Source organism: Cnephaeus nilssonii (assembly GCF_951640355.1).
Source record: "Cnephaeus nilssonii genome assembly, chromosome: 16".
Classification (NCBI taxonomy): domain Eukaryota; kingdom Metazoa; phylum Chordata; class Mammalia; order Chiroptera; family Vespertilionidae; genus Cnephaeus; species Cnephaeus nilssonii.
The window spans coordinates 19,278,164-19,305,822 of record NC_137087.1 but is presented as its reverse complement, the minus strand read 5'-3'; the positions used below and the strand labels follow the sequence as shown (position 1 = coordinate 19,305,822).

Here is a 27,659-nt window from a genome sequence, read left to right as displayed (position 1 = left end):
TGGCAGACAGGAAGCAGAATCCAGGCTCTGCTCCTCGCTCGCTGTATATCCCAGGTCACGTTACCAAACCTCTGAGACTCAGTTTCCTCATCTGCAGAATGGGCATTGATAATACCCACCTCACAGGCTGGCATAAGATGCTTCCACTGACCCATACCCACCTCACGTTCCTCCACTTCCAAAGCCACAGGCTCCCACAAGCCCAGAGTGAGCCAGTCCCCAGGGACCTCCCACCCTGCGTGCACCCACTTTCTCCTCCATCCTGGGTGCTGGGTGCTGGGTGCTGGGAGCAGCTCCTTGTCAAGACACACCACTCCTCACACTTCCTTCCAGGAACACTCCTGAGCCTCCGAGTGTGACCTTGCAGGCAGCCGTGAGAAAACCATCTGCAGGGCCCTCCCCGCCCCATGAGGAGCTCCCTCCGTAGGACCCATCCCGCAGCCGGCAGAGCCTGCCCAGCTGGGGGCGGGCAGGGGCACAGGCAGACACCTGTGCAGAGCTCCCGCGGCTCCGCAAGCACTCCTACAGGCACGCGGTCCTTGGGAGGCGGGCTCTCCTCCCCATCGGCCAGGTGACCGGCCCAAGGTCACAGTTAGCAACTTCTAGGGCTAGAGTTGGAACTATCAAGAAATTGGGAACCACAGAAAGGTCCAAAAACAGAGACATGGTTAAATTCATTAGAGTACATCACATGGTGGAATACATCACATGGTGGAATACTATGCAAACATCCAAGTCATGTCTTCAAATAACTCTAATAGCAAAAGGTTCATAATGGGTTAAATGAAAAAGGCAGGCATAGAGTTAGAACTCTGCTTTGTGATAGAGATGTATTTATTGGCAAATAGACAGATATAGATTGCATATATACAGGGTGTCCCAAAAACTGTATACACACTTTTAATCATTATTAATTCCAACGTTTCTTTTCAGATTTAACCCATTGGAATTAATAATTATTCAAAGTCTGTATACATTTTGGGGGGATACCTGTATTTGCAATGATATCAAAAAAATCTCTAAGTTGCTCCTGGCCCTCCCTCAGTAGATCAGTCCCTGCCTCCCAGCCCTGCCCTCCCCAGCTCCCCCTCCCCCCCAGTGCAGGTGAATAGAAGAGACATGTGCAGACCAGGAGACATGTGCTGACCAGGAGTCTGTTCTGGGCCCCCTCTGTGAACGCCATTTTAGTGAAAAATGACACCGAGGGGGAGAAGAATCACAGTACTGCCAGAAGGTGGTGTTTATAAAGTTTTTATTTTCCATTTTCTTAAAAATAACATTTGATTTCCTTTATGCATGTGTGGGGTGTACTGGTTTCCTTAGGCTGAGTAATAGGCAGATAAGACAACACAAGGCGGGGTCCCCACGTGGAGGTGGGGCTCGGGTGTGCGAGGTGGGGCCATAGGGAAGGGAGAGGGTGGGGTGACCCACGGGTCGCTGAGTGCCCATCAATGCACACACACGGTCTAACACTTGGTTTTTCGTTTTTTTTTAAAGACATCTAAAATTACTGAGAGATACGATTTCAGCACTTAAATATACAGACGGAAATCCAAGCACTTGAACACAATTCTTAACTCTAAGCTCAGTTATTGCACACGACACAGTTGAAGTAGCTTCAGGCTATAAAGCAGTTTGCTCCGCTTGGGACTTCCTCGGGGTGTCTGTGTCCCCTTTTGCACCCCTAGTGGCTCTTCCCTGTGACCCCTGCCAGCCCCCAGCCTCAGGGTGATGCCATCCATTCTCCCCAAGGGCTGAGGGGAGGCTTTGGTGAATGTTGATCCCGTGGACGCACCCACTCAGAGGTGAACTGGAAGCAGATAGAGCTCATGGAAGGCCGAGTGGGTGGCCTGCGCTCTAAACTGGACAGGCTGGCATGAGGAAAGGGGGTGACCACTGACCCCATACGGCCACAGCCCCAGAGGGACAATAGGGGGCGCTCATGATACCCATCACACTCTCTTCGACTTCACCTCCCCTCCTCCCTCTCCCTCCTGAGCTCCACGCCACGCCGCCTCCACGCCACGGCGCCACCCCGTCACCCGTGGACCCTGAGTGGCCCCTCAAGGCACATTTGTTCTCTCCAGCCCCCACCGACCCCCTCAGACTGCCCCTCCCCCAGCACCATGGCATGGGAGGACTTGGGCAGCGCCAGGGCCCCAGAAACTCTTCTTTTTAAATGTTGGTTGAGACCTTTTCAGCGCAGCCCTGATGCACTGCCCGCGTAAGCCCGGGAGCGGGGGCAGGAAGGACAGAGGGCCCGGGACGGCCAGGTGGTGGCAGCGTGGGCACGAGCATGAATCCAAGGAGCTGAGGAGGACCCCCTGCAACCTGCTCACAGGAAACCCGCAGCTTGCCCGATGAGACGTCACCTGAGGCCTGCAGCCCCTGGGAACAAGCTGCTTTGTCCACTTTGGGGGGCTCGGTCTCAGAGAGTGGGGTGAAGAGCAGGGTGGGGGCTGCAGAGACAGGGCAAGGCCTTCTGCTTTCTTTCTACAACATGTTTACAAGGTCACAAAGACGTGCACGCCGGAGACCCAGAGACACAGAGAGAGCACAGGCCCCCACCGGAGAGGAGGGTGACAGGGGAGGGCACCCCTTCCTCCCTGCCTGCCCACCCCAGAACACCCCACATCCTCCACAGCCACCCTGGGGGGACATTCCAGAGGGAAGAGACAGACAGACCTCGATCCTAGCGAGAGCAGAAGTTTCAAGTAGCTCCGAGTGAGAAGCGGCTGGTCAGAGGGCAGAGGGCGCCGGGAAGACGTTTCCCTGAACTGAGCTGAGCTGGGGGCCGGGGAGGAGGTGGGGGTACAGGGAGGGCGGTGGGAGGCGGGAGTGGGGGTGTGGGACCGCACGACCCCTTGGCGGTCGGGACTGCTGCAGCGTGACACGCGGTGGATGGGGCTCCTGGAGGCTCACTGTTTCCCCAGGAGAAGACCGGAAGGTGCGGGGTCCAGGGTGGAGCCAGGGGCTGATGGGCTGAGGTTCTTCCAGCAAGTCCAGCGGACGCAGCGGACGCAGGAGCCGCGGAGCAACCCCGGCCTGCCACCCACCCAGCACCCAAGGTGCCCCTCCTCACAGCCCGGGCCCCAAGGGATGGCCCCTCGTCTCACACAAAGTGCCTGCACATGCATACACACACACACATACACACACACATACCACACACACACACACACACACACACACACACACACACACACACACGCTCACACTGCCCTCACCACACACCGAACAGCATCAGAGGCCCCCTCTGGGTGAGAAATGCTTCCCCAATGGGGTGAGGGATTCGCTTCAGCAGGGAGAACTGGGCAGGTTGGCGGGGAGCAGGGCACCTTCTCCTCCACCCTGGCTCCCTCCTGGTAGAGATTTTGGGGGACCGCGAGGCGTGGCCTCAGTGCCTGGCTGGCGCGTCCCTCCCCACTGGATTCAGAGCGTGGGGAAGCCCCTCCCCAGAGCAGCCGTGGGGCCCTCAGAGGGGACACAGGAACCGCGGGGCTGCGAGGCGGGGGGCAGGAAATGGCCCAGGCACAGAAGCGCCGCCCCGGGAGGGAGGTGGGAAAAGGTCGCGGTCTCAGGCAGGAAGGCGGCCGGTGTCCACTGCTCCCCTCACAGGGGCTCAGGGACAGCCCTTCCTATTGGTCTGTGTGGGAGGGAGCATCACTGAGGGGTCAGGGAGGAGCTGGGTGCAACAGACACCCAGGCTCTTCACCGCTGCCTGGTCCTCAGGCTCCCAGAGTGGGCCGGGGGCCCAGCAAGCGGGACAGGAGCAGGTGCCCCCCACGTGGCCAGGCAGAGCTCACTATATAACCACGCACGGCTCTCAGGGAACGCCCCTACCGGGAGCCACAGAAAGAGGCTGGGTGTCTGGTCTGGCTGTCAGGGCTGCCCGGTCTGTGCTCCTAAGAGCTCTGCCTGGACTTGCAGCGGCTGCCTCTCCCGGCCGGCCACCCGCTCCGCTCCACGCCCCGCCCCGCCCCGCCCCGCCCCGCCCCGCCCCGCCCCGCAGAGGGAAAGGGCCTGCGGTGCTGGGGGGCCTGAGGCTGGCGGGGCGGTCACGGTCACGGTCACGGCCACACTGGCCGAGCTTTGGGAAGACCCCCAGCCCGCAGACAGCTTCTTGCCCGCCCTCCCCTCTGCAGTGGGGACCTGCCAGCAGGCTAGAGCTTGACCCCCAAGCGGGGAGGGAGAAGGGCAGGCAGGGGCAGGAGGAGTCGGGGCCGGCCGGCTGAGGGGAGCCAATCAGGACCAGGGTGCCAGGCAGGCCTGGGTGCGGCCAGGGGACGTGGCTAGTGGGGCATCCCATTTCACCAATTTTGACCTTCCAGTGGGTATATGTGTGTGAACGGGTATGTTTTAAAACCAACAACAAATGCAACGAAAATAACAACAAGGAGGCCAAAGGGTGTTTGGTCCCCAGGAGCAGTGTGGACCAAGGACACGTTTGTCAGCACATGCTACACGCACACACACACACACACACACACACGCACAGGCATTCTTACGTCTGGGCCACACGCGTGCCATGCACACTCACACTTCCAGTCCTCCAGGTGGAGCCAGGGTCCTCCCCACTGTACTTCCCGGATCCGTTCATAGGCCGCCTGCTGTGTCCCGGTCTCTGCCTGTCCCCGCCGCGGCCCGCGGGCCATCTACCAGATGTAGCCTCCGTCGTCCGCCTCGCCCGCCTCGCCCTCCTCCTCCTCAGCCTCAGCCTCCTCGCCGGCCTCCTCCGGCTCCTTCTCCTCCTCGTCCTCCCAGCCGACACCGCTCCCAAAGTCCCCCGAGAAGCCCACGATGTCATCTGTGCGTGAACAAGCAGGTCAGGTCAGCGCCCCGCCCCCCCCCCCCCCCCCCGCCTCCCCACGCAGGCCCTCGGGCGGTCCGAGCCCCGGGCTGCCGCCCTTACCACAGTCGGGGCTGCCGTGCGTGCGGGTGCCGGTCAGCTCCAGGCCCAGCTGGTCCACACACCAGCAGTCGCCCCCGCTCCGGTCGCACTGCATCTTGCGGTAGTAGCCGTCCTCGTCGCAGCTCGGGATGAAGACTCCTGGAGGGCCAGGCGGGGGGTCCGAGCAGGGCCGCGGTGGGCTCCCCAGAGGGGTGGCCCTGAGCTCGGACCTGAGCTGCGGTCCAGACCCCACCAGCCCAGGCACCGACCACCCAACAAGCCCGGATGCCCGTGTTTCCTCCCTAGATGACCTGCTCAGGCCCGGCGATGGCGCTGTCCGTCTCTGCCCAAGTCTCGTAGGACGGCCAGTCTGACCTCCACCCAGCGGCCCCTCCACCCGGCGGCCCCTCCACCCGGCGGCCCCTCCACCCGGCGGCCCCTCCACCCGGCGGCCCCTCCACCCCGGCGGCCCCTCCATCCCGGCTGCCCCTCCATCCCATCTGCCCCTCTCCACCTGGTTCCCCCCCTTCACCTGGCTCCCCCTCCATCCCAGCTGCCCCTCTCCACCTGGTTCCCCCCCTCCACCTGGCTCCCCCTCCATCCCATCTGCCCCTCTCCACCTGGTTCCCCCCCTCCACCTGGCTCCCCCTCCATCCCATCTGCCCCTCTCCACCTGGTTCCCCCCCTTCACCTGGCTCCCCCTCCATCCCAGCTGCCCCTCTCCACCTGGTTCCCCCCGTCCACCTGGCTCCCCCTCCATCCCAGCTGCCCCTCCATCCTGAGTGCCCGCTGCTGGCAATGCCCATCCTTCTCTCAGCCCCTCTGACCTGCCTACAGGCCCCCCACCCCCCGCATTCCCTCAGGCTACGGAACTGCTGCTCCTCTGTCCACTCAACAGACATCTGAGAGCACCACGCTGGGGACCCAGAGACGGACTCTGCCCATTAGGGGGTGAGACACAGAGATAATACCAGGCACACAGGTGGGGTGCCTGAAGGCCCAGCAGGCACGCTCGGTGCTTCCCGGTAGAAGCGGCGCTAAAGCCACCCCCCCCCCCCCCCCCCGCGAAGGCCATGCTCTCAGCAGTGTGGTCGCTGGGTGGCTCCCGTGTTGTCACGTGTCCTGGTCTCTTCAGCCCCGTCCAATGCCCAGCGGCCCTCAAGGAGCCAGGAGGCCCCACGGGTCCTGCCCCTCAGACCTCTGTCTCCTCAACCACCACACTCCAGGGAACCCTTCTCTCTGTCCCCCAAAACCCTGAGCATCTTCCTGCCCTCAGCGCTGCACTTGGCTGGCTCGTCCCCATCCCTCAGGGCTCCCCTTGAAGCCAGCGGCCCAGAGAGGCCTCACGCAGCCGCAGCCGGGGGTGGTGCGTGTTGGCGTGGGCTGGGCCGGGCAGCCTGTGTGCCTCTGGGCCAGGGACCGAGTCTGTGCTGCCCAGTTCTGACCTGGGCTGGCTCCCAAGTACTCACTGAGCAGTGAGTGTCTACTGGCGGGGGAGTGGAGGTATGGGGGAGTGTAGGAGACGGGGGGCTCACTCAAGCTCTGCACTCACCTTGCTGAACTTAATAAAATGGGGGAGGGGGATTCTAGGAACCTTTTGTATCCCAACCTCCTGCTCCATCAGGGGGAGGCAAACATTAGTGCTGAAAACACACTCACTGGGGCTGGCTGGGAGACCCCGCCCCACACAAGGATGAAAGCGGGGAGGGAGTTCCCTCTCCTGTGTTCCTAGGCCAGGACTCCCCCTAATGCCGGGGCTGGAGCCTCCAGTCTCGGGGGCACTGGGCACCCTCCCTGCGCCCTGCTCTGCGCCCAGCCCAGCGCCTCACCTGGCTTCTTCTTGGCGGCCTCCTGGATCTGGATGCGCTCCAGCTCCGCCAGGCAGGGGGGCTCTGCAGGGACAGAACAGCCTCTGAGGGGCCGCCCCGGGGCTGGGAGGATGCGCTGTGCCCCCTCCCCAAGGCTTACAAACCCAGGCAGGGGGCTCTGCAGGATGAAAATAGCCAAGTCAGATCCGAAGCCACCCCACAGCGGGGGGATGCACTGATCCCTTTAACGTCCCCAAATGTGACACAGGGGCACCACGAGATAAATACCCAGGCTGCATCGGGGGGCCAAATACCCAGGCTCCAATGGCCATTCCAGGGCTGTGGGGTAGACTGAGGCCCCCAAGAGGCCAAGGGCTCTCTGAGGGTGCGGGTGACCCATGGAGTGAGTTAATAGGATTCAAAAGAGGGGTGAACACACGTATTCCCCACGAGTATGGGCCCCAGGGGAACATAAGACAAGAGGGGATGTTAGTGGGAAGCCTGAAAATCACTGGCAGCCAAATCTAACTTGTCTGTGACCTTGAGAAGACCCCGAGCCCTTCCAGCGGGAGGCCCGGCTGAGGGTAACATGAGACCTGTTCCCCGGCTCCTGCCAAGGCTGGTGCACAGAATCCACAGAATGAGCGTGGAGGCCTGGGGAGGAGATGAGAGTGGAGGCCTGGGGAGGAGATGAGAGTGGAGGCCTGGGGAGGAGATGAGAGTGGAGGCCTGGGGAGATGAGAGTGGAGGCCTGGGGAGTAGATGAGAGTGGAGGCCTGGGGAGATGAGAGTGGAGGCCTGGGGAGATGAGAGTGGAGGCCTGGGGAGATGAGAGTGGAGGCCTGGGGAGTAGATGAGAGTGGAGGCCTGGGGAGGAGATGAGAGTGGAGGCCTGGGGAGGAGATGAGAGTGGAGGCCTGGGGAGGAGATGAGAGTGGAGGCCTGGGGAGGAGATGAGAGTGGAGGCCTGGGGAGTAGATGAGAGTGGAGGCCTGGGGAGGAGATGAGAGTAGAGGCCTGGGGAGGAGATGAGAGTGGAGGCCTGGGGAGTAGATGAGAGTGGAGGCCTGGGGAGGAGATGAGAGTGGAGGCCTGGGGAGTAGATGAGAGTGGAGGCCTGGGGAGGAGATGAGAGTGGAGGCCTGGGGAGGAGATGAGAGTGGAGGCCTGGGGAGTAGATGAGAGTGGAGGCCTGGGGAGGAGATGAGAGTGGAGGCCTGGGGAGGAGATGAGAGTGGAGGCCTGGGGAGTAGATGAGAGTGGAGGCCTGGGGAGGAGATGAGAGTGGAGGCCTGGGGAGTAGATGAGAGTGGAGGCCTGGGGAGTAGATGAGAGTGGAGGCCTGGGGAGGAGATGAGAGTGGAGGCCAGGGGAGTAGATGAGAGTGGAGGCCTGGGGAGTAGATGAGAGTGGAGTTCTGGGGAGTAGATGAGAGTGGAGGCCTGGGGAGTAGATGAGAGTGGAGGCCTGGGGAGATGAGAGTGGAGGCCTGGGGAGGAGATGAGAGTGGAGGCCTGGGGAGATGAGAGTGGAGGCCTGGGGAGTAGATGAGCGTGGAGGCCTGGGGAGTAGATGAGAGTGGAGGCCTGGGGAGATGAGAGTGGAGGCCTGGGGAGGAGATGAGAGTGGAGGCCTGGGGAGATGAGAGTGGAGGCCTGGGGAGTAGATGAGAGTGGAGGCCTGGGGAGATGAGAGTGGAGGCCTGGGGAGGAGATGAGAGTGGAGGCCTGGGGAGTAGATGAGAGTGGAGGCCTGGGGAGATGAGAGTGGAGGCCTGGGGAGGAGATGAGAATGGAGGCCTGGGGAGGAGATGAGAGTGGAGGCCTGGGGAGGAGATGAGAGTGGAGGCCTGGGGAGTAGATGAGAGTGGAGGCCTGGGGAGTAGATGAGAGTGGAGGCCTGGGGAGTAGATGAGAGTGGAGGCCTGGGGAGTAGATGAGCGTGGAGGCCTGGGGAGTAGATGAGAGTGGAGGCCTGGAGGGGGAGCGTTGCGGACAGCGGGGAGGCTGGGCGGTCAGGGGCAATCAAATGACCCAAGGCCGAGGGGTTTGCCAGTTGCACAATGCTCTGCGCCCAGATTATCTCCCTTCATCCTCACAACCGTCTCTGAGGTCGGTCCTGTCACCTCCCGAGTCAAATGAAGAAACCGCACGCAGAAAGGTTCAGTCACCTGCCCAGGGTTCCCAGCCAGCACACGGAGGAGCCCTGGCGGAACCTGAGCCTCGGGCCCGGACACTGTCCTGCTTTGACCCCACAAGCACCATGGAGCCAGGCAGGGCACTAGCGCCTACCCAGGGGGCGGGGGGAGGGAGGGGCAGCAGTCGCCACTTGGCCTAGACCAGTGGTCGGCAAACTCATTAGTCAACAGAGCCAAATATCAACAGTACAACGATTGAAATTTCTTTTGAGAGCCAAATTTTTTAAACTTAAACTTCTTCTAACGCCACTTCTTCAAAATAGACTCGCCCAGGCCGTGGTATTTTGTGGAAGAGCCACACTCAAGGGGCCAAAGAGCCGCATGTGGCTCTCGATCTGCAGTTTGCCGTCCACTGGCCTAGATAATCTCTAGCACGTGTTTGTGGTTCAGCAACTGATGCGATATCTCTAAGGCTAAGGATCACATAGTGGAATCCTGGAGAAGCCCAAGTCCCAAGTCGCTTTAGCTTCAGGCCCTTCCCGGCCCTCCCCAGACCCTCCAGGGGTCCCCAGAAATGTTAGGTGTACAGTTTGTGACCCTCTTTCTTTCAGAAGGCCAAACGTGCACAAGCTTCAGGACCCAGCTGGGAGCCTGCCAAGAAGGGAGTTACGAGCTGGCCTCCCTGAGAGAGTACAGGGGGCGGGTGGGTGGGGAACGTTCTGGGACTGGGTAGCTGACCAGGCAGAGCCCCTCCGACCCCACAGAGCCTGGAGCGGGGGCTGAGCCGGGGGCGGGGCCGGGCCAGCCAGGGCCACACTCACTTTCCCGCCAGAAGCAGAGGCACCACTCGGCGGTGGAGACACGGCCGTCCTTGTAGGTGTCGCAGGAGTTGAAGAAAGGGCGGATGCAGACCTCGTACTTGTCCAGGTTGATGGCAGCCAGCTCCATCTGGTCCAGGAAGAGGTCGGCACTGGTGTCCAGCTTGGAGAACATCCAGCCGATGGAGTCCTTGCAGCTGGCCCCCAGGACCTTGTCCAGGCCTGGGGAGAAGACCACGGTTCCAACACGCTCAGGTAAAGTGCTCCGCCCATCCACCCACCCATCATCCGCCCACCCATCCCTCCACCTCTCCCAGCCCCAGCCCTCTGTTCAGGGCCAGATCCATCCCTCTGCCTCCACCTAGAACTGCACCATCAAAACCCTGTTTGAAAGCCCTTCAGAGAAAATAATTCCTTACTGCTCTTGGCTACATTTCAGCTCTCCCTACCAATTTTTGTTGTTGTTGTTAATCCTCACCCGAGGATATTTTTTCCATTGATTTTTAGAGAGAGTGGAAGGGAAGAGGGGGGACATCTATGTGAGAGGGACACATTGAGGGGATGCCTCCTGCACAAACCCCATCTGGGGCCGGGGATCTAACCTGCAACCCAGGTACGTGCCCTTAACCAGGAATCAAACCCACAACCCTTCAGTGCCCAGGCCAGTGCTCTAACCACAGAAACACCAGCCAAGGCTCTCCCTACTCATTTTAAGAAGTTCTTTCTGCCCAGTCATCATGGCTCAGTGGTTGAACATTGACCTATGAACCAGGAGGTCATGGTTCAACTCCGGGTCAGGGCACATGCCTGGGTTGCCAGCTCGATCCCCAGTGTGGGGTGTGCAGGAGGCAGCCGATCAATGATTCTCTCTCATCATTGACGTTTTTCTCTTTCCCTCTCCCTTCCTCTCTGAAATCAATAAAAATACTTTTTTTAAAATAAGACTTTCTTCCTATTAGCTAACCTGAATCTCTTCTGTCTGGTTGAAACCTGCAGCCTTTAGGCTCTTGTAGGGGCAGGAGGGAGCACAAGGCGGGCTGGCCCCAGGGCACACCTGTCTCCCCACCTCCCACCCTCCTCCCAGGCAGAGGAACGGGCTCCTGTACCACTGGCCGGGCCGCCTCCGCTGCTGGCTGAGCCATTCTGCTTGGAGTTCTCATGGAGGAGCTGGAACCAGTCCCGCAGACGATCCCCCAGGTCGGCCAGGTCCTGACCCGTGCAGGTCTCTGCAGAACAGGGGGTGGAGGGTGAAGGTGAGTGAAGCATGATCTTAGCTTGAGATGCTGCCCTACAGGCCAGGAGGTGGGCAGCTGTCAGGGATGCTGTAGAAAGGGAGTTAGAAATTGGAGGCTCCCTCCCCGTCACTCCCCAGCATGAAACACACAGCACAGGCTCCCTGTGGCTGGGGCCCAAGCCCTCCTGCTCTGTTAACCAGCCAGCCCACCCCCAGGCCTGTCCTTGCTTGTACCACTTCTCCCTGCTGCTCTGCAAACCATCCCGGAGCCCTGGCAGGGAGACCCAGCCCCCCGCCCCCCCCACTCCCGGCTATGGCCCGGCACTCCTCATTACCTGCTTTGCCATCCGTGGTGGAGCTGGTGGCCTGCTCTGTGGGGCAGGGGCAGGGGCCCTCACATCTCACGGCCAGCTGCTTGCTGCTCAGGCAGGCCTGCTGCTCCAGCTTACACTGCACAAGGCCAAAGGTCAATGGGCGATGGGGCCTCACCCCAGGGTGCCCTGCAGCTGGGGGCATCTACTTGGCAGCCACATCTGCCTTCCCCGTGGCTGACAGGAGGACAGCGCCCAGGAACAGCCCACCTGGTCCCTCTGGTGGCCACGGGTGCACAGTGCAGGGGGCAGCAGGCTCAGGGAGGGGCTTAGCAATGGAAGGCGCCCAAGAACCCAGACTGCCCTCTCTGCACCTTTCTCTTTCCCAGGACACCCATGTCCTCATCCTCTCACCCCCAGCCACCCACCTGCCCTGTTTAGCTATTGCTCACCCTCTCCTGGCCCTCATGGCCTCTCCTCCCGCTCACCCCAGTCCCTCGGTCCCCGGGTCACTGGCTGCTGGCCCCCTCCCTCAGTGGCCTTCCCATGGTCAGCTCCATGGGCTTTGCTCAGCTCTCTTGACAACAAACAGCTACGGCTATGGAGCATCTGCTAATTCTTGCGCTTTCGCTGAAACCACTGGGCTGCAGCTGTTAGCCAAAGCCAGCTGCTGAGGGGCTCCCCCACTCCTTGCCCTTAAAGCTTTCCCCTGGCGGTGTCTGCCTAATGCGAGGCGGGCGGAGGTGGTCACAGCACCATCTCCAGCACTGTCTCCCTTGGTCCCCTTCAGCTCTGGGAGAGAATTGTGTTTCTCGTGCTCAGCAGAGAACATGGGAGCTCAGAGAGGCCCAGGGCCTGGGATGGAAGCCAGACCTCCTGATGCCTCTACCTCCCACGGGACAGCGCCATGACCTCAGACCACAGCCCTCTCCGACTCCCGCGCCCTCTGTCACCCCCGTCTCCTTGGTCTCCCCCTGCCTTCTCGGTGCAGCTCCTGGCCTCAGCCTCCAGCTTTAGTCTCCCTCCCCTCCCTCCCTTAAAGGGTGACTTCATCCCCACCCTACTTCACTCATCACCCACAGGGAGGGCGGACCGGTTCTTAAATCTGCACATCCCCCCCAAAGGCGTCTTAAGCCCTAGATCCCAACCCAAGCCAACAGTCAGCGTCCTCCAGACTCCCAACTCCTCGTGGCTGGTGGAAGCACTCACAGCTAGCACCGTACTTCCATGGCAGTTTAGTGTTTATAAAATGCTTTCACAGATATTGTATCATTTAATCCTCACAAAAATCCCGTAAGGCAGGAATTCCTTCCCACATCGTCAGCTCCTGGAAGGATAACCCTCCTGCCCCAGAATGCCCAGTGCTCGCTGGTGAGCCCCATCCCCTCCATGTGGAACCTGCTGGTGGCGAGCTCATCCTTCTCCCCCAGTCACTGGACCACAGAGCTCCTTCCTCCTTGGGACTGTCAGGAGGCCCTTTCCTCCTTTACTCTAACTCCTGTCACCTGCCCACCTGCCTCTTCCAAGCCCCACCCGCTACCTGCACCTGCCTGAGACCAGGGGCAGGGTCTGGTGCAGACCCTCGGTAGCCCCAGCCCAGGGCTCAGGTGCTCCTGCTCTGATTGGCTACATTGAATGCACTGCCACTAGCCCTATGGGACCCCCATCAGCCCTGGGAGTCCCTCAGGAGGCCCTGATGGCTGTTCAGTCCTCTGTCCCCTGTGGCCTCAAGTGCATCCCACCCCCATCCCCGTAGGGCGAGGGTTCCTCACCACGGAGCTGTAAGTGTGGCCGTCAGAGCCGCAGACGGAGGCCAGCTGGGCCATGTGGCAGGGCTTGCAGGCGGTATCTTTGTTTGCATGGAGTTTCAGGGCAGGCTGCTTGATCCTACAGGAGGAGAGGGGTGGGGAAGGCAAGGGATAGAGGTGAAAATGAGAGAGGGCCACATGACTAGGAACAAAGGCCTCTGGCCAAGAGCTGTGTCAGGAGCTTGGGGGTGAATCCTCCAGCCCCAGTCCAGCCTTCAGATGATACAGCCCCTGCCAGCATCTTGGCTGTAACCTCGTGAGAGACCCTGAGCCAGAACCATCTGACAGAACCAGATTCCTGACCCTCATAAAAGGTGAGATAACACATATTTGTTATTTTAAGACACTGCGTTTTGAGGTAGGTTGTTTCCCAGCAATAGGTAACTAATACATAGGAGAGGGTGAGTCAAGCCCGCGCTCTTTAAGCAAAGCCTCCCCAAACGGCTCACCTGTGCTCTAGCTTCTTGCGGCTGATGCACATGGCCCGCTGGAAACCCTGGGCGATGCACACCTTGTGGCGGCTGCACTTCACCTTCTGGCAGGGGTCCTTGGTGGTGTCCAGGGCTGCAGGCACACGGTCAGAACTCAGGTCAGCTGGAAGTCAGTGCCAGAGATCCCGGGAGCCCCCGCCTCACTTCTGAGCCCGGAAGTCCCTGCCTCCAGCAGCTCTTGATAACCAGAGCCCCTCAGCTCCTGGGCTGCCCGGGGTCAGGACTTGCCCTCCGGCCTCAAGTCTTCCTGGGTGTCAGTCACCTTCCCCGGCCTGGCAGGGGCATGTTACCTTCATCTCCTTGCTGACTGTCCTCCCAGCTCTTGATGTAATCATCCTAGGAAAGGACAGAGGGGGTGGAGGAGAAGGGAAGGGCTAAGACTCACATCTCAGAGTGGAGGTTCAACTCCAGGGCCAGGGAGGACAGGGCTGGGCCACTGCTTGCACATGTAAATTGTCACCATCTTGGCGGCTGCTCCGATGACCCTGGTCTACCCAGGCCCTGCCAGCGGCCTCCCCCAAACCTCTAGTCCCCTAAACCCATGTCCAGAACCCCTTCCAGCTTCTCCCGTAAGCTCCTTTTCCACCCCCTTCCCCACCCCCACCCCGGCCAATCCCACACTGGGTGCTACAGGGCAGCCACGTGAGGGTGCAAACAGAGGAGGGGGGAGTGGAGCATGCGGCTGCCGCCGAGTGGCCATACGCAACAGGGCCCCGGGCGGTACTCACCTCCACCTCCTGGGGATCGGGAAGCAGCAGCAGGCCGTGGGAAATGAAGCAGGAGGAGAGAGGGAGAGATGGGGATTTCAGTGAGGCCCACCCTCCGACCCCTGATCCCGGGGCTCCCCAGCCTCATCGTGTGGCTGTGGGGCACTGGGCACTGGTCTTTCATTGCTATGGTCCTCTGGCCTCTAGAGCCTCTAATCGGAGGCCAGTGTTCCTATGTCTTCACCACAGACAGCTTAAGACCTGGCCCACGCAGGGGCAGCCCCAGGAGCAGTAGGGGGGAGACCCATGGCGTTGAGAGGGTGAGGCCCATCCCGCTCCTCCCGACCCTGAGGCTGTTCCCAATGGCTCAGCTGTCTCCACCAGCAGGACAGTGTCTGAGGGGCCCATACCACCTGGGGAAAGTGATTCTCACGCCTGTGCCCTGGGTGCCCCAGAAACACCACCCTCCCTTGGCAAGGGTGCGTCCCTTGCCCGTCCCCTCCCCTGACCTTGCCCACCGTGACTGAGGCGGAAGGAGGCCCTCCCTAGAGGTGGCACGGGGACTGCTTTTCCTCGAGGTCTGACTCTCCTGCAGAGCTCAGATGGCGCACTGAGAGAAAGGGGGCCAGCGCCCTCAGGTACCACGGTCCAGCCGCAAGTCCTCAGGTTCCCAGGGGCCTGAAAGGCCCTCTGAGGTCATCCGGCCCAGCCCCTCTGTGTACAAGAGAGGCCGGAATGCCCAGAGACGGGAAGTGGCCTGACCCAGGTGGCGCCATCACAGAACCCAGGTCTCCTGACACCAGCACATGCCTCTCTCTGGCTGCGACACGCAGTCTCCAACACAGGAGGCACATGGACGGTCACTCCCACCCTCTCTGGCCACAGGGCCGTGGACCGAGGAGTGGCTGAGGCAGAGCGGCTCCACGCAGCTTCGCTCACGGCAGGACACTCCCAACACGCCTGGCTTCCCCCCCCCCCCCGGGTGGGGGATGGCATGGCTGAACACTGGCAAACAGGGTGCTTCCGGTGGAAGCTCTGCCAGGCTGGCAGGAGGGCTTCTCGGGACTGGAGGCTGGCGGTGCCAAGGAGCCAGCTGCTGGCCTCCTCTGGATGGAGGTAGAGGGGCATGAGGAGCCACACACAACGGCCCAGAGTCCCGTCCCCGCAAGGGTCAGAGGTAGGAAGGTGCCAGATGGGGGGAGGGCACAGGGCTCCTGATCACAGGGCAGCCACAGGGGGGCAGCCAGGGCACAAAGGAGGGCAGGCAGCACTGCTGAAAGCCCCAGGGCTCTGGGCCTCTGAAGTCTCCCTGGAGGAGGACTAGCCTCCGAGGAACAGCAGGGGCAGGGGCCTCATCACCGCGCCTTCTAGGCAAAGGCCGGACAGTGGCCAGGGCCGAGCAGGCAGCTGGGTCAGCACCCCGGCAGAGTGCATGTGGTCAGGTGTGTACTGTGTGCTTCTGCACACGGGTGCGTGCATGCGTGCAGGTCCTCGTCTATGAGCAGGGGTGTATAAGCACACACGTGTAAGCAACAGCAGGAAACAGGGACACTTGCCGGCAGCTCACCCAATGCCAGATGGTTTATCTAGGAACAAAGGAACAAAGCCACTTCTCCCAACAGCCTCCAGTTCTCACACTGGAGCAGGAAGGCCCCCTTTCCACTTGATCTTCCAGACTCTTCCATGAGAGAGGGTGAGGCAGGGAGGGGAGGGGAGGGGAGGGTGGCGGGCAAGAAACCAGCAGGCCTCTCCCTGGGAGGAGGGCGTGGCTTGCACAGCTCTGCTCTCTTTCTGTCCTGCTTTCCCAGGCATCTCTTTGTTCACATCCCTCGGTGTCTCTCCTCTTCCTCTCTCCCCCTTCACTCCGCCCACATCTGTCCCCACCACATGTCCAGGCAGCCCAGTGTCCCGCTGTCCTTGAGCCCAGGAGCAGCAGCGAGAAGCCTCCGAAGGGGCTTCCGGAGAACCTGGCTGGGCCGCCCCCGGGCACTGGACAGTCCAGCCCAGCTCCAGGCTCAGGCACCCACCCAGCTCCTCAGGGCACGACCTGAGCCCTCCCGAGCCCCTCGGCAAGCTTCTAAGGAGACTGCAGGGCTAGGAGCTGAGGCCCAACTTCCCTCGTGTGCTGGGGCCCAGGGAACCAGCCCAGACCCGGCCCTTCCACTCCAAGAACTCCTCCGGTCAGAGGGGCCTCTCTCTCCGGTGTCCACTCCACCCTGGTGGACAGTGGAGAAGCGGAGGCTGCGAGTGGCCGAGGGCTGCAGCCAGGGTTACAAGGTTGGGGCAGAAGTAGGGCCTGGCCTCCATCAGATTTGGCTCTTCCCCGCTGCTCCATCATTCCCTGGGAGGGGAGTGGACATAGGCTGTGAAGAGGGAAGTGGCTGTCCCCAACCAACCAGGTCTGTGTGCCCCCAAACCCGCCTGCACCTGAACTGAATGGGGGGGGTGCCCCAGACCCACCTGCACCTGCACTGGAAAGGGCGGGGCCTGTGTGTCAGCCAAGGGCCTCCATGCCTGCTCACCCACACTCTCACCCACCCCACTGCCTAACCCCCAGCCATGCTGTGAGCCTTGGGAGCTCAGTACAAAGTGGGTCTCGAAGGCCAAGACCAAGAATGTTTTATTAGAAATCTAAGGGAAAGTGGGTGGGGAAGAGGGAGTTCGAGAAAGATTTCACCCCCCAACTCCTTCGTTAGCGCCCTGGCGGGGAGCTATCTCCACTCACCCCCACTCCTCCCCTGATCAGCCTGCAGGGATTGAGCCCCTGCTGTATACAGTGCTGCCCTCCCTTCCAGCTGCGCGCTGTGTCCACGTGGTGGGTGGAGGGAGGCCCGGGTGCTCCAGAGCCCAGGATCCTCACTCCCAGGAGTGGGAGCAGCTGACCAAGGGAGTGAGGAGAGGGCCTGGAGTCGCACAGGATCCCCCCTCCCCCTGCCTGTGGGAGCTCGCACCTGTCTCCTGGGACTGCAGGAATGAAAGAAGATGCATCTGTGAGGTGTTTGGTGTCCAAAAACACTCAACAAATGAAAGCCATCGTAGCAGAAGAAGAGACCGTGAACTTTGGGCAGAGGAAATGGTGGGGAACCAGAAACAGGTAGAACGAGAGCTGGAGAGAAGAGAGGCCACCACGGGACAGCAGAGACCAGTGCGGAGTGAAGGTCTCCCCCGGGGTGTGCGGGGAAGGGGCAGAGGCAGCGCCCAGGGACACACACGGGGCCCCTGGGGTCGGTGGGGGCCGGCCCTCTCTAAGCTGAAAGACAGGTGTTGGCGGGCAAGTGTGAACTGCGCTTTCCGTGGCAGCGGCTGTTAGGGAGCCCAAGTGGGCTCGGGCAGTTGTGCGAAAAGTCTGATAAAGGGATAAAGGCAGCGGGGTCTTCGCGGGGGAAGGAGCTGCAGTTCCATCCTGCTTTAGCGACGGACGGGTGGGGGGGGGTCTCGTTCCCCCTGAGAAAAGGGGTTCCGCTCTAGAGCCAGGGCCGCTCGGAAGGAGGATGGGTCCTCGGCTGAGAGCCAAAGTTCTGCGCAAAGGACGAGCATGTCTGTGTCACCTGGCTCTCTCACCTGCTCAGCTCAGCCAGCCATGTGCTCAGCTCAGCGGCTCAGGGAAACGCGTCTGGTGCTTTCAAAGTAAGTCCTCTTTAATGTGTTTACGTGCCTGTCTGCCTTTCCCCTCTCGATCCTGGGAGGCAGGCAGAACCACTGGAATCAACCCCATTAGAAAACGAGAAAGCTGAGGCTCACGGAGGCAGAGCAACTGGCCAAGCGTCGCAAGGCAGATGAGAGCGTGAGCCGGGACCCAGACTGGACCCGAGGGGACCCCGCAGCCCCCCTTGCAGGTAGGTGGGGTCTCTTGTTGAGAGAGGAGCAGAGCCGGGACTGAGGGGGCCAGGGAGGGGGAGAGGGCTTTGGACCAGAGTCTGCTCTAAACTTGGCTCATTGTGGGGCCTCAGCAAGTCACTCCCCCTCTTGGGGCTGAGTCCTCCTCTGTGCCAGGGGTACCTCTTAGCTGGGGCTGCACGTGAGAACCCCCCACAGAGCTCCTTAAACCATCTGCTGCCCAAGTGCCGCCTGAGCCCGGGGCAGCCTCCTGGGTGCCGGCTCAGGAGGGCTCCACGGGGGGCTGAGCAGGCAGCGGGCGAGCCCTCCGCACCAGCTCGAGGTCTGAGGGCCTCCAGCCCCGCACCTTCTGTCGAATGCTCTTCTCGTCCTCTCTGGTCCTGCCTTGTCTTCATTCCCAGTGGAGCCTGAGGTGAAGAGGAGCAGCTATCCTCTCCCTGGGCGGGAGCCTCACACCCAGCAGATGCTCTGCCTGAGGACAGGCTGCCACGGGAGCCGCCGGAACCGGCTCCTGACTCCAGGCCTTTCCCCTCGGCGCGCACAGCATACCGGCCTCTCCCAGCTTACGACATCAGCGTGGAGCCCAAGAAGCTGCCCTGTCCTTGCCTCCCCCCTGTCCACTCCACCTCCTCCTCTCTCTGCTCGCCCTCCCTTCTCACAGCCTCCTCTCCTTCCCTGCCAGCCCTGGCCTCAGTCCCGGCAGCGTTCCCCCGGGGTCTCCCCGCGTCCTGCCCCTCCACACGGCTGCAGCCACAGGGATCTCTCTACAACACAGTCTGAGCACGTCTCTCCCTCCTTAAAACCCTTCACTGAGGACAGAGACCATATAAAGCTCCTCTGTCCATGCCCAGCACCAGCACAAGAATAACCGCTCACATCTTTTCAGCAATCCACGAGGAGGCACTGCACTGAGCGCTTTACGTTCATTGGCTCATTTCCTCCTCACAACGACCTTAAGAGAAAATGACTATTGTTCCCCCATTTCTCAGGTCACAAAATCAAGGCTTGGAGAGGTTAAGGATCACATATCAATTGCACAGCAGAAGAGTATTGGTGGCCCCAGAACTGTGATTCCAGAACCTGTACCCCCCAACCAAGACTCGGTACTGCTCCACACATGTCGGCAGGTGAATAAGTCCCAGGCCCGGGGCTGGACCCAGGAGGCCCCATCCCAGCCAGGGAGGTTTCTCCCATTCCACCAGCTCTGCTTCAACCCCCAGGCAGGAGGCCCTGCAGCAAGCAGAGAGGAGGGACTGGCGGTGGCAGGGAAGACACTGCGCGCCCCCCCCCCCTTCTTCAGGCACTTTCCAGCAACCCCTTGACATGCCCCTGGTTCGGCTAGTTTGGAGCTAACCCATCTCCTGCTTTGATCTCTGAGGCTCAGTTCAGTTGCCATGGAGACGGAGCCCACCGTGCCAAGCTGGGGGAGAGATGGTGGGGAGGGCGCAGGCCAGGCCGGCCTTAGGGGCACATGCTGGGTGTTTCCTAGCGGTGTTTACTTCCTGTCATTTTAATTAGCACCCAAATCACCCGCTCACTTCACAGCTTGAATTAACCCAGTCTCTCCCAGCCTCTCCATCTGGCGGGGAGGAGGAGACACGGCAGTAAGTGGAGCAAAGGAGGAGCAGTCCTCCCGAGGCCCCAGCTTACTGGGCTAAAGCCCCGTGAACCCATCTCCGCCGGCCTCTGTGCTGCACCGAGCGACGGCCTGGCCTCTGCCTGAGGGGAGACTGCAGGCTCCAGAGCCCTGTCCTCTCCAGACCCACCTTGGCTGTAAGTGAGATGATGCCCTTGCCTTTCTCCCTGAGCTCGGGGACCCAGCGCAATACTGCCTGAGAGAGCACGTTCAACTGGGAAGCTCTGTACTTTCGAAACCACAGAAGATCGCTGCCGCTCAGTGCTTTGGCACGAAAGGAGGGAGCTTGGGGGAGGGGTGGACAAGATGCATTTTCGGGTCTCATGGTCACAAGGGGCCTCAAATATCAACTTTTACATTTTTTTATTGATTGTATGGGGCGACATCGCTTAATAAAGTTATACAGGCTTCAGGCGTACGATCCTGTAATACATCATCGGTATATCGTATTGTCTCCTTCCGGCACCGTTTACCCTCCCCCCACACCCGTAAGCACAGACTTTTGCCTTTGTCTCTACATGAGGATCCGCAGTCAGAGGCGCATGGCTGGGACCAAAAGATGCTCACCCCGAGACTTCCCTAAACCACCACTCGTAACCCTGTTATGGCATTTCTTCATTTTGTAACAGACCGCGAACCTCTCACACTGGGAGGAGGCCAGGCCTCTCCCGACCTCCGGAGGGCCCAGTGCCTGGCATTGCTCCGCCTCATTCCTCAGGCAGGGAGCCTCCGATGGAGCCCAGTCCCCGGAGGAGGCCCAGGAGTGGGAGACTTGTGGCCAGGCCTCCTCCTGCTCCTCCTGCAAACAGCCGGGGGAGCACAGAGTGAGGGACCCAGGAAGGAAGGAGGGGCCCAGCGGGGCTTCCTGGGCGCCCTCTCGGTGGAGGACTGACCCCTCACGAGCCGGCAGAAGGCATCTTGAGGAGGCAGTGCCTCGTGTGGAGGAGGGCGGGAACAGGCAGTCATTACATACTTGTCCGTCTCTCAGAGGGAGCGGCAGAGGCTGTCAGGCCTGGACAAACAGAAGGAGACAGGTATCTGGCAGCCTCCCTGCTCCCATCTCCTCTCCCCTCGGAGGAATTTCCTTGGAGGGCATAACTGTGCATGTCACTCCCTGCATGCCAGGCGCTCTACCTGCCTCCGGTATGCTCGCACCAACGCCCTCCGGCTAATCCAGGGGCATCCGGGGCCAGCCCGCCTGCTGTGCCAGGCAGAAGCCCAGGGCTGAGGACAGGGAGCTGCCACGGACCCTCGTCTTCCTTCTGGCTCAGGGTGGGGCGGAGGGGAGATGGGCCCCCAGGCACCTGCCCCTGTCTGGGTCTGTTTCTCCACCTATAAAATGTGGGGCTTCGTGCTTAATGCTGAATGTTGCTAGGCTCCATGGCTCTGCTCCCCCGGCTCTTCCAGAATGACACCTTTGAGGAGAGGGGAAGGGAGTCTGGACTACATGTCCTCCCGCTATGCCAGGGAGCAGGGCGCAGGGAAGGAGCCAGAGGGCGCCGCGGCAGAGGTAAGACAGCAGCCAGGCTGGCTCGTCCTTCCTGCTGAGCAGCCCTGACCTCTTCTCGGGCATCTGGGTGCCCTGCCTCAGGGAACCTGTTCTCCCCGAGGGAGCACAGGTCCGATGGGTGGCTGGCCTGCTCCGTGGGCATACTGAGGTTGGGGTGGAGGGCTCTGAGGCTCCACTCCCCAGGAGAAGCGGGGAGGCTGGCTGCAGGCAGGCCCAGACCCACAGACACAAAGGCTGGAGGACAGGGAGGCCGCGGACAGTCTTCCTTCGCGGTGTCACGCACTCCCTTGTACCACAGCTGAATCTTTGGAGAGTCAGGGTGCTGGGGTTCTGGTGTGACTGTCCCAAGCTTTTGGGGTCCAAAAAGAGGAAGAGATCTCTCAAGTAACCAGCATGGCTCAGCCCAGAGCTCCCGCTGCCCTGGACCCTCTGCTGCCTGAAGAGGACAGGGAGGGGCTCGGATGAGGGTCGGCCAAGACCCTTTCTGGCTCTCACATTCCACAGCGCCTACAATGATGCTGAGCACCTACTGTGCACACCAACGTGCAGTGTAGCGCTCCCAGGACAGGCTGCTGAGTCCCCTGAGCAGTCTATCCCAGACCCTGCCCGCCTGGGCTTACCCCGGGAGACAGGAGACAAACACACATTACAAATACCCGCAGGAGGGCTCTTGAGGTACAAGCCCACAGCAGGCGACACAAGGCAACACCAACATGTGCCAGAGCCGATGGCCAGTCAATACTGCAGGCACCGGAGGAACGAGCACACTCCACCTGAATGCTGGCTGGGCCTCGGGGGGGTCAAGCTGTCCCATTTCAAGAACCGCATCACCCTACAGCCCACCAGGTTAGACACAGGTGTCTAACCTCTGTATCCAGCCCTGTGCCGGGAAACATTCCCCTTGCTTACAATCCTAAGGAGACGCATGTTACACCTGCAATCAACATGTACAAGCGGCATGCCCATCCCCAGCCTGCTGTTCCCCCCAAGATGCCATCACGCCCCATTTCTTAGGTTTCTCCATCTCTGGCTAAGACATCCCCTACCCTGATCTGGTCACAGGTATTTCTTCAAGAGCAAAAGGAAAATCCCTCCCCTAAACCTCAAGACGTGCTGCCCAGCGTGTGGCCAGGATGGGGTGGTGGGCGGTGAGCTATGTCTGCAGGGAAAGGGGCTGCTCCAGGGTTCCAGGGCCGTCTTCCTGGCGTCGCAGAGTGACGCAGGCTTGGTGGGTTGCTCTGTTTAGCCTGCTCGTTAAATCAATGGGAAAATCAAGGGCCAAAAATGTGAAGTGGCCCCCCCACGGCCACACAATTAGTCTGTCCTCTCGCCCGGAAGACAAGCTGAGTGCTCTCCCGGGCCCTTGGGGCTGGGGTAGGATAGAGCTCTTTCGCTCCTGCAGACAGCCCGACCGCCCGGAGACGCCCGGAGACGGTGGGTGGTGTCGGCTGGCTATCCTCTCAGAGGAGCTGAGATGAGAGGAGCACATGACATCCTCTCCAGGCAGGGGGCTCTGCTCTCCCTCCTCCCAAGGCTCGGAGCCCTGCTGGGTGCTCAAGAGTCCCTCACCATGGTGACACCGCTCTTGTGTGAGAGAGGATTCAAAGCCAGGGCGGAGGAAGAGGTTAGGGGAGAACCCCAATTATGGAATCCATTCTGACCCAGTTCTGGGTTCTTCTCACATCCCACACTGATCCACAAACATCTGTGCAGTTCATCCCCACACCGGCACCGGTTAAGGTGTGGGGGGCAGGGCTGTAATAAGGAAGCACCTGTGTGGCTGAAACTTGCTCCTGACCCGCTTGGTGATCATAAGGACGTGGGAATCCTGCGTGGCCAGCAGGCGGTGCTGCCCTGGGCCGGAGCCCATGATCACGGCGAAGCCCTGGCACCTGGGAGGGGCGTAGGTCTGCAGTGAATGGGTGAGGTAGTGAACATACAGCAACCTCTTTTCATGGAGCCTGAGGCATGGCGTGGGCTACCCCGGAAATGCTGAGCCAGCTGCTGGCTGTTCGGTGGGGCTGCAGAGTATTGCCCGAAATGGAGGCCTTCATGTTTATGCATCCATTCCCGTTCCCTTGCCTAAAACTGAAGCTCAGAGAGGTTATGGGATGTACCTGGCATCACGTGCCCAGCCAGTGGCAGAGCCAGAACCTGAACCCAGGCCTCCAGGCCCCGCGCTCCCGCCTCTCCTGGGTGGACAGCTGCCGCTGGAGTTCACGTGCCCAGAGGCTGGGAGCAGGCCGGGCCTCTGGCCCACTTCTCAGCGGGGCTGCTCCCGCCCAGGCACCCTTGAGACTCACAGAGCACCAGCCAGGCTAGACTTGGTTCTCCAGGGTAGGTTCTTCCTTCCCATGTTCACTAAAGGTTAAGCCTAGAATTCCCTGAAAAGCAAAGCTGAATCAGACAACTGGGTTCAAATGCCAGCTGTGCCACCTACTAGCTCTTTGACCTTTGGGTAATTCCTTAACTTCTCTGTGCCTCCATTCCTTCAGCCACAAAATGAGTGGGCCACAGAGTAACCATAACTACCTCACAGACTGCCGAGGGGCACAGAGGGGCTACACCCAGTGCTTCCTGCAGGGAATGGCAGACCTGAGCGCTCTTGCTATCAGTGGTTCAACACGTTCCCTGGTGCCTCCTGGGTGCCAGGCACAGTGCTAGACACTCAGTACCATTAACTTTCAATGGAAATAGAGTGCAAAGTAGGGAAGAGCCGGGAAGAGAAAGAACAGTCAGTGAGTGCTGCCTCCCCAGGCTCCTGGAGCCGCCGGAAGAATGCTGTGTAATGGGCCTGTCTCCTCGCAACTGTCCGTCTCTATCTCTGAGGCCCTGGACGCTTTGTGCCTGCAGGACAGTCCCACCCTGTCCAGTGAGTCCGGGTGGCGGCACTGGCAGCAGGGCTCTGGGAAGCCCAGGGCCAGGCACAGCGAGATCACAGCATCCCCTTCTCCTCTGGCATGGCATTCCCTCCTCCTGGGCATTGGCAGAGGTCTGCCCAGGGCCAGGATATTAAAGCCCTGTGCCCACTGTAGGGAGGGCTGCTCACTGGTAAACCCTGCCTCCATTACCACCCTAGTGCTCAGAGAAAAAGGCTAAGCTGGACTCGCCCTACCAGCTCAGACCAATCCCACGTGGGAACAGCTCCCCAGCTTTCCTCCTTTTCTTCGTTCCCCTTACCCCTTAGACACGATTCCCTCAGTCTTCCCCCTCAATCCAGTCAATGCCATTTAATGAGACGTGTCCCCCACCCATACTATGGACTCCCCATCCTATTTCCTAAGAATATCCCGTTCTCCTGCTGGCCTCCCTTCCACCAAGGGACCCCGTGCTATGTTGTGATTGATTATGAACAAGGTTCTGGCTCAACTTGACAACACCTTAAAGGTTCAAAGGAAGAAACGCCTCTCTCCCCGTGGAGGAGCCGAGTGTATTTTCAGCCGCTGAAATGTATACAAAGCCTGATGCTGCTGTGCCCACCCAGAGGGCCTTCAGCCCCTCGGGTGGGAAGCGGCACCTCTGCTGACGGAGGAGGGAGGAGGGTGTCTGTGGTGCTGGCAGAGCCCCGTGCAAGTCTGTGCACTGCACAATTCCAGGGGGCGCCATTCACACTGGGGCACCCCTGAAGTTATGCAATGCCGTGGCTCTGAGCTAGCAGCATCCTGCCTTTCCGCAAAAGCTGCCAGCAGGTCCCCAGAGCGGACCCTTCCACACAGCCTCCCTTGACCCTGTCCTCCCGCAGCCAGAGGTCCTCTTTACTGGGGCTTTGGAGGAAATCTGCCCTAAAAAGCCTCAGGCCACCCCGACCCATACAGGCCCTACCGCTTTCCATGAATCCTCTGGGGGCCGGTCCTGCAGAATTCCAAACCTCGTGCCTTTCTTCTGAGGAGCATGGGAGGAAGGGGGAAGCATTTGGCAGCGATACAGGGAGACAGGTGGGCAGCCCTGTGCCAGGGGTCAAGCAGCCAATCATTCATCCTCACCCACAGAGTGGGCTACTGGCAGCAGGTGGAGGAAGGGAGTGGGGAGGCGTCTTTTATTTTTAAACCTTTAATGTTCTGATTAAGCACTTCTTTTCCTTCTGACCTTCACCAGTACCGTTTTGGGAAGATCAAACAGCCAGTGAGTCTGAGGGAGGCCTGGACCAGTGACACATGGATTCCGGCTGGGATGGACCAGCCTGCCGCTCCCCCCACCCCCACCCCCACCCCCTCCCTTGCGGCTGTGACCGGCCTGCTTCCCAGGCAGCGGCAGGAGACTGCAGCTAATTTGTGCTGGGCCTGCAGGGGCTGAGGAAGAGGCCTGGCTGGACCTGCCGCGGGTGGGGCTGACCCCCACTCTGGGGCCCAGGCCGCTCTCCAGGGGACCGGCAGCAGGCGACTCCTTCTGATGAATTTCAGCCCACCTGACTTTGGGGAGAAACGGTCCCTTCTCTCACAGCAACAAAAAGATCCTTATCTCAGCCTCTTCCCATCATTCGGCTGCAATTCATAGGAAGCCTGTGCGTTTCAAGCACATCTCTGTACAGGGCTATTGGGTGCATGCGATTTAAGAGAAGATGAGAAAGGTCGCGGGGTGGCTTGTGCTGTACCGGGTGGGTGCGAGGAGGGCATCGGGGGAACGAGGAGCAAGAACTGAGGTCGGAGGAAAGGTTTCTGGGAACTGGCATCAGAGAGCCCTAGGGCGCTGGGACCGGTAGGGTTTCCTGGGCGCATCCCCTCCTCCCCTTCACACTTCCCCCCCCCACCCCTCCCCTGGGCCCGGCCACGCCCTCTGCGCCCCGCTCCCCGCTCTCACTTCCCCCGTGGGAACGCCGCCTCCGGTTTCCCCTCGGATCTACAGGTGCCTGTAAACAAAGTGCTGCAGCGACGCCGGCCGGTCCGCAGCCGCCTCCCCGCCCCGCCCCGCCCCCGCCCCGCAAAGTTCCTCCCAAGGTTAAGCCGGGCTCCGGTCCCCGCTCTGGGCTTTCGCCTCTGCCCCCCAGCACATGGGGCTGTGGGCGTCTTTCCTCCGGATCGGAACCGCTCCCCAGCTCGGGGTTGGGTCCCCCGGGCAAGGCTGGTCCCGGAGACCAGATTTCCTGTGCGCTCACGCCGCACGGGCTCTGGAGGCCACGGGGTGGCCGCGGGTGTCTTCCCGGCCATCGCCCGCCCCCGCCCCCATCTCTGACACGCCTTTCACCACCTCGCCTGAGGATCGCTAGGACCCCCCCCCCCCAAACTCAACGCCCCAACCCTTTCCCCTGTGTGCCCCCTCCCCCAAAGCCCAAGGAGAGACCAGGGCACACGTGCCGGGCGAAGCTCTCTTCCCCTCCAGCCCCACCCAGACCTGCCCCTTCCGCAGCGCCGGTCAGCGGAGCCCGCAGCATCGGCCGGCTGGGTGCGGGCCTGGGGCGCCTCACAAATAAATACAAATAAATAAAAGGACGGGGTGGCTGGGCCTCCGCCCCTCCCGCCCTGCAACCCACCACCACCACCACCACCCTGCACCCCGCATCCCTCTCAGCGCCCCGCCTGCGGGGGAGACCCGGTCGGGCCAGGAGGACCCAGAAAGGGGCGCCGGGCTGTGCGGGCGACGACCGGCCGAGCCCGGCGGGCGCCCCTTGTTTACTCGCGGAGCCGCGAGCCGGCTGGGCTGCGGGAGCCTCCGGCTGCGCCTGGCAGCCGCCGCTCCCCGCGCGGGGGACCCGGCTCCCCAGCTCCCTCCCCAAACCCGCGCCCCTAGCCCGGCCCTCGGCCCTCGCGGCCCGGCAGGCTTACGTCTCGGAAGCGGTTCCAGTCCTTGATCTTGCCGCTGTACTGAGAGATGGACGACAGCCATTGCTCGTCCTCCATGAAATTGCCGGGGGTCTCGCCCTCCTTGAGCCCTTTGGCGTCGCTTTCGGCCCAGGCGGCCGCAGCGAGGAGCAGCAGCGGCAGCGCCAGCCGCCCGCAGCCCGGGGCGCGCATCGTGGCCTGGGTCCGACCCGGGGTCTGACTCCTGCAGGATTTAGCGTCCTTCCACCCACCGCTCGGCTGGCGGAGCAAACGCTGCCGTCTTCCTCGGCGCTCCTCCCGCCGGGTCTGAGCGGAGGCAGGCGGCCCGCGGGCTGGGCTGAAATGTGACCTGGTTAGGAGATGCACTAGTCTGAAGAAGCCAGCGCTGGACGCGGAGAGGAGGCGAGTCAGAGAGGCTGCGCCAACAGGGGCCGAGTCTGTGACTGTGGCATCAGCATCACGTTTGACATCATCATACCTGGTTCAAAAAAAAAAAAATGGAGGGGGTAGATTTCAAAGGGAAGCGCTAGATCAGAGCGCCCCAGCCCAGGCGGCCGCCGCAGAGCCCAGCCCAGCCCAGCACTGAGGGAGCTGCAAACCAGGATCCAAACTGGCGCCCCTGCTGTCTTCCCCAGGGTGGGGAGCAAAAGGGGCCCCGAGGGAATATGGAAGTGGGAGAAGACAGAACTCTCCGGTGACCAAGCCAGCCAGGCTC

At 61.2% G+C, this 27,659-nt stretch overlaps 1 protein-coding gene across 1 annotated transcript; it reads right to left on the bottom strand.

Moving 5' to 3' along the window:
• Positions 1 to 1,235: 1,235 nt before the first annotated feature.
• Positions 1,236 to 27,659, bottom strand: SPOCK2 (SPARC (osteonectin), cwcv and kazal like domains proteoglycan 2). The gene is made up of 10 exons (XM_079794109.1): positions 26,948 to 27,659; positions 13,789 to 13,834; positions 13,457 to 13,571; positions 12,972 to 13,086; positions 11,224 to 11,338; positions 10,761 to 10,880; positions 9,658 to 9,876; positions 6,721 to 6,783; positions 4,913 to 5,050; positions 1,236 to 4,807 (listed from the first exon to the last, which is right to left on the bottom strand). The coding sequence occupies exons 1-10, from the start codon at positions 27,134 to 27,136 to the stop codon at positions 4,656 to 4,658; spliced, it is 1,272 nt and encodes a 423-aa protein (XP_079650235.1). The 5' UTR covers positions 27,137 to 27,659; the 3' UTR covers positions 1,236 to 4,655.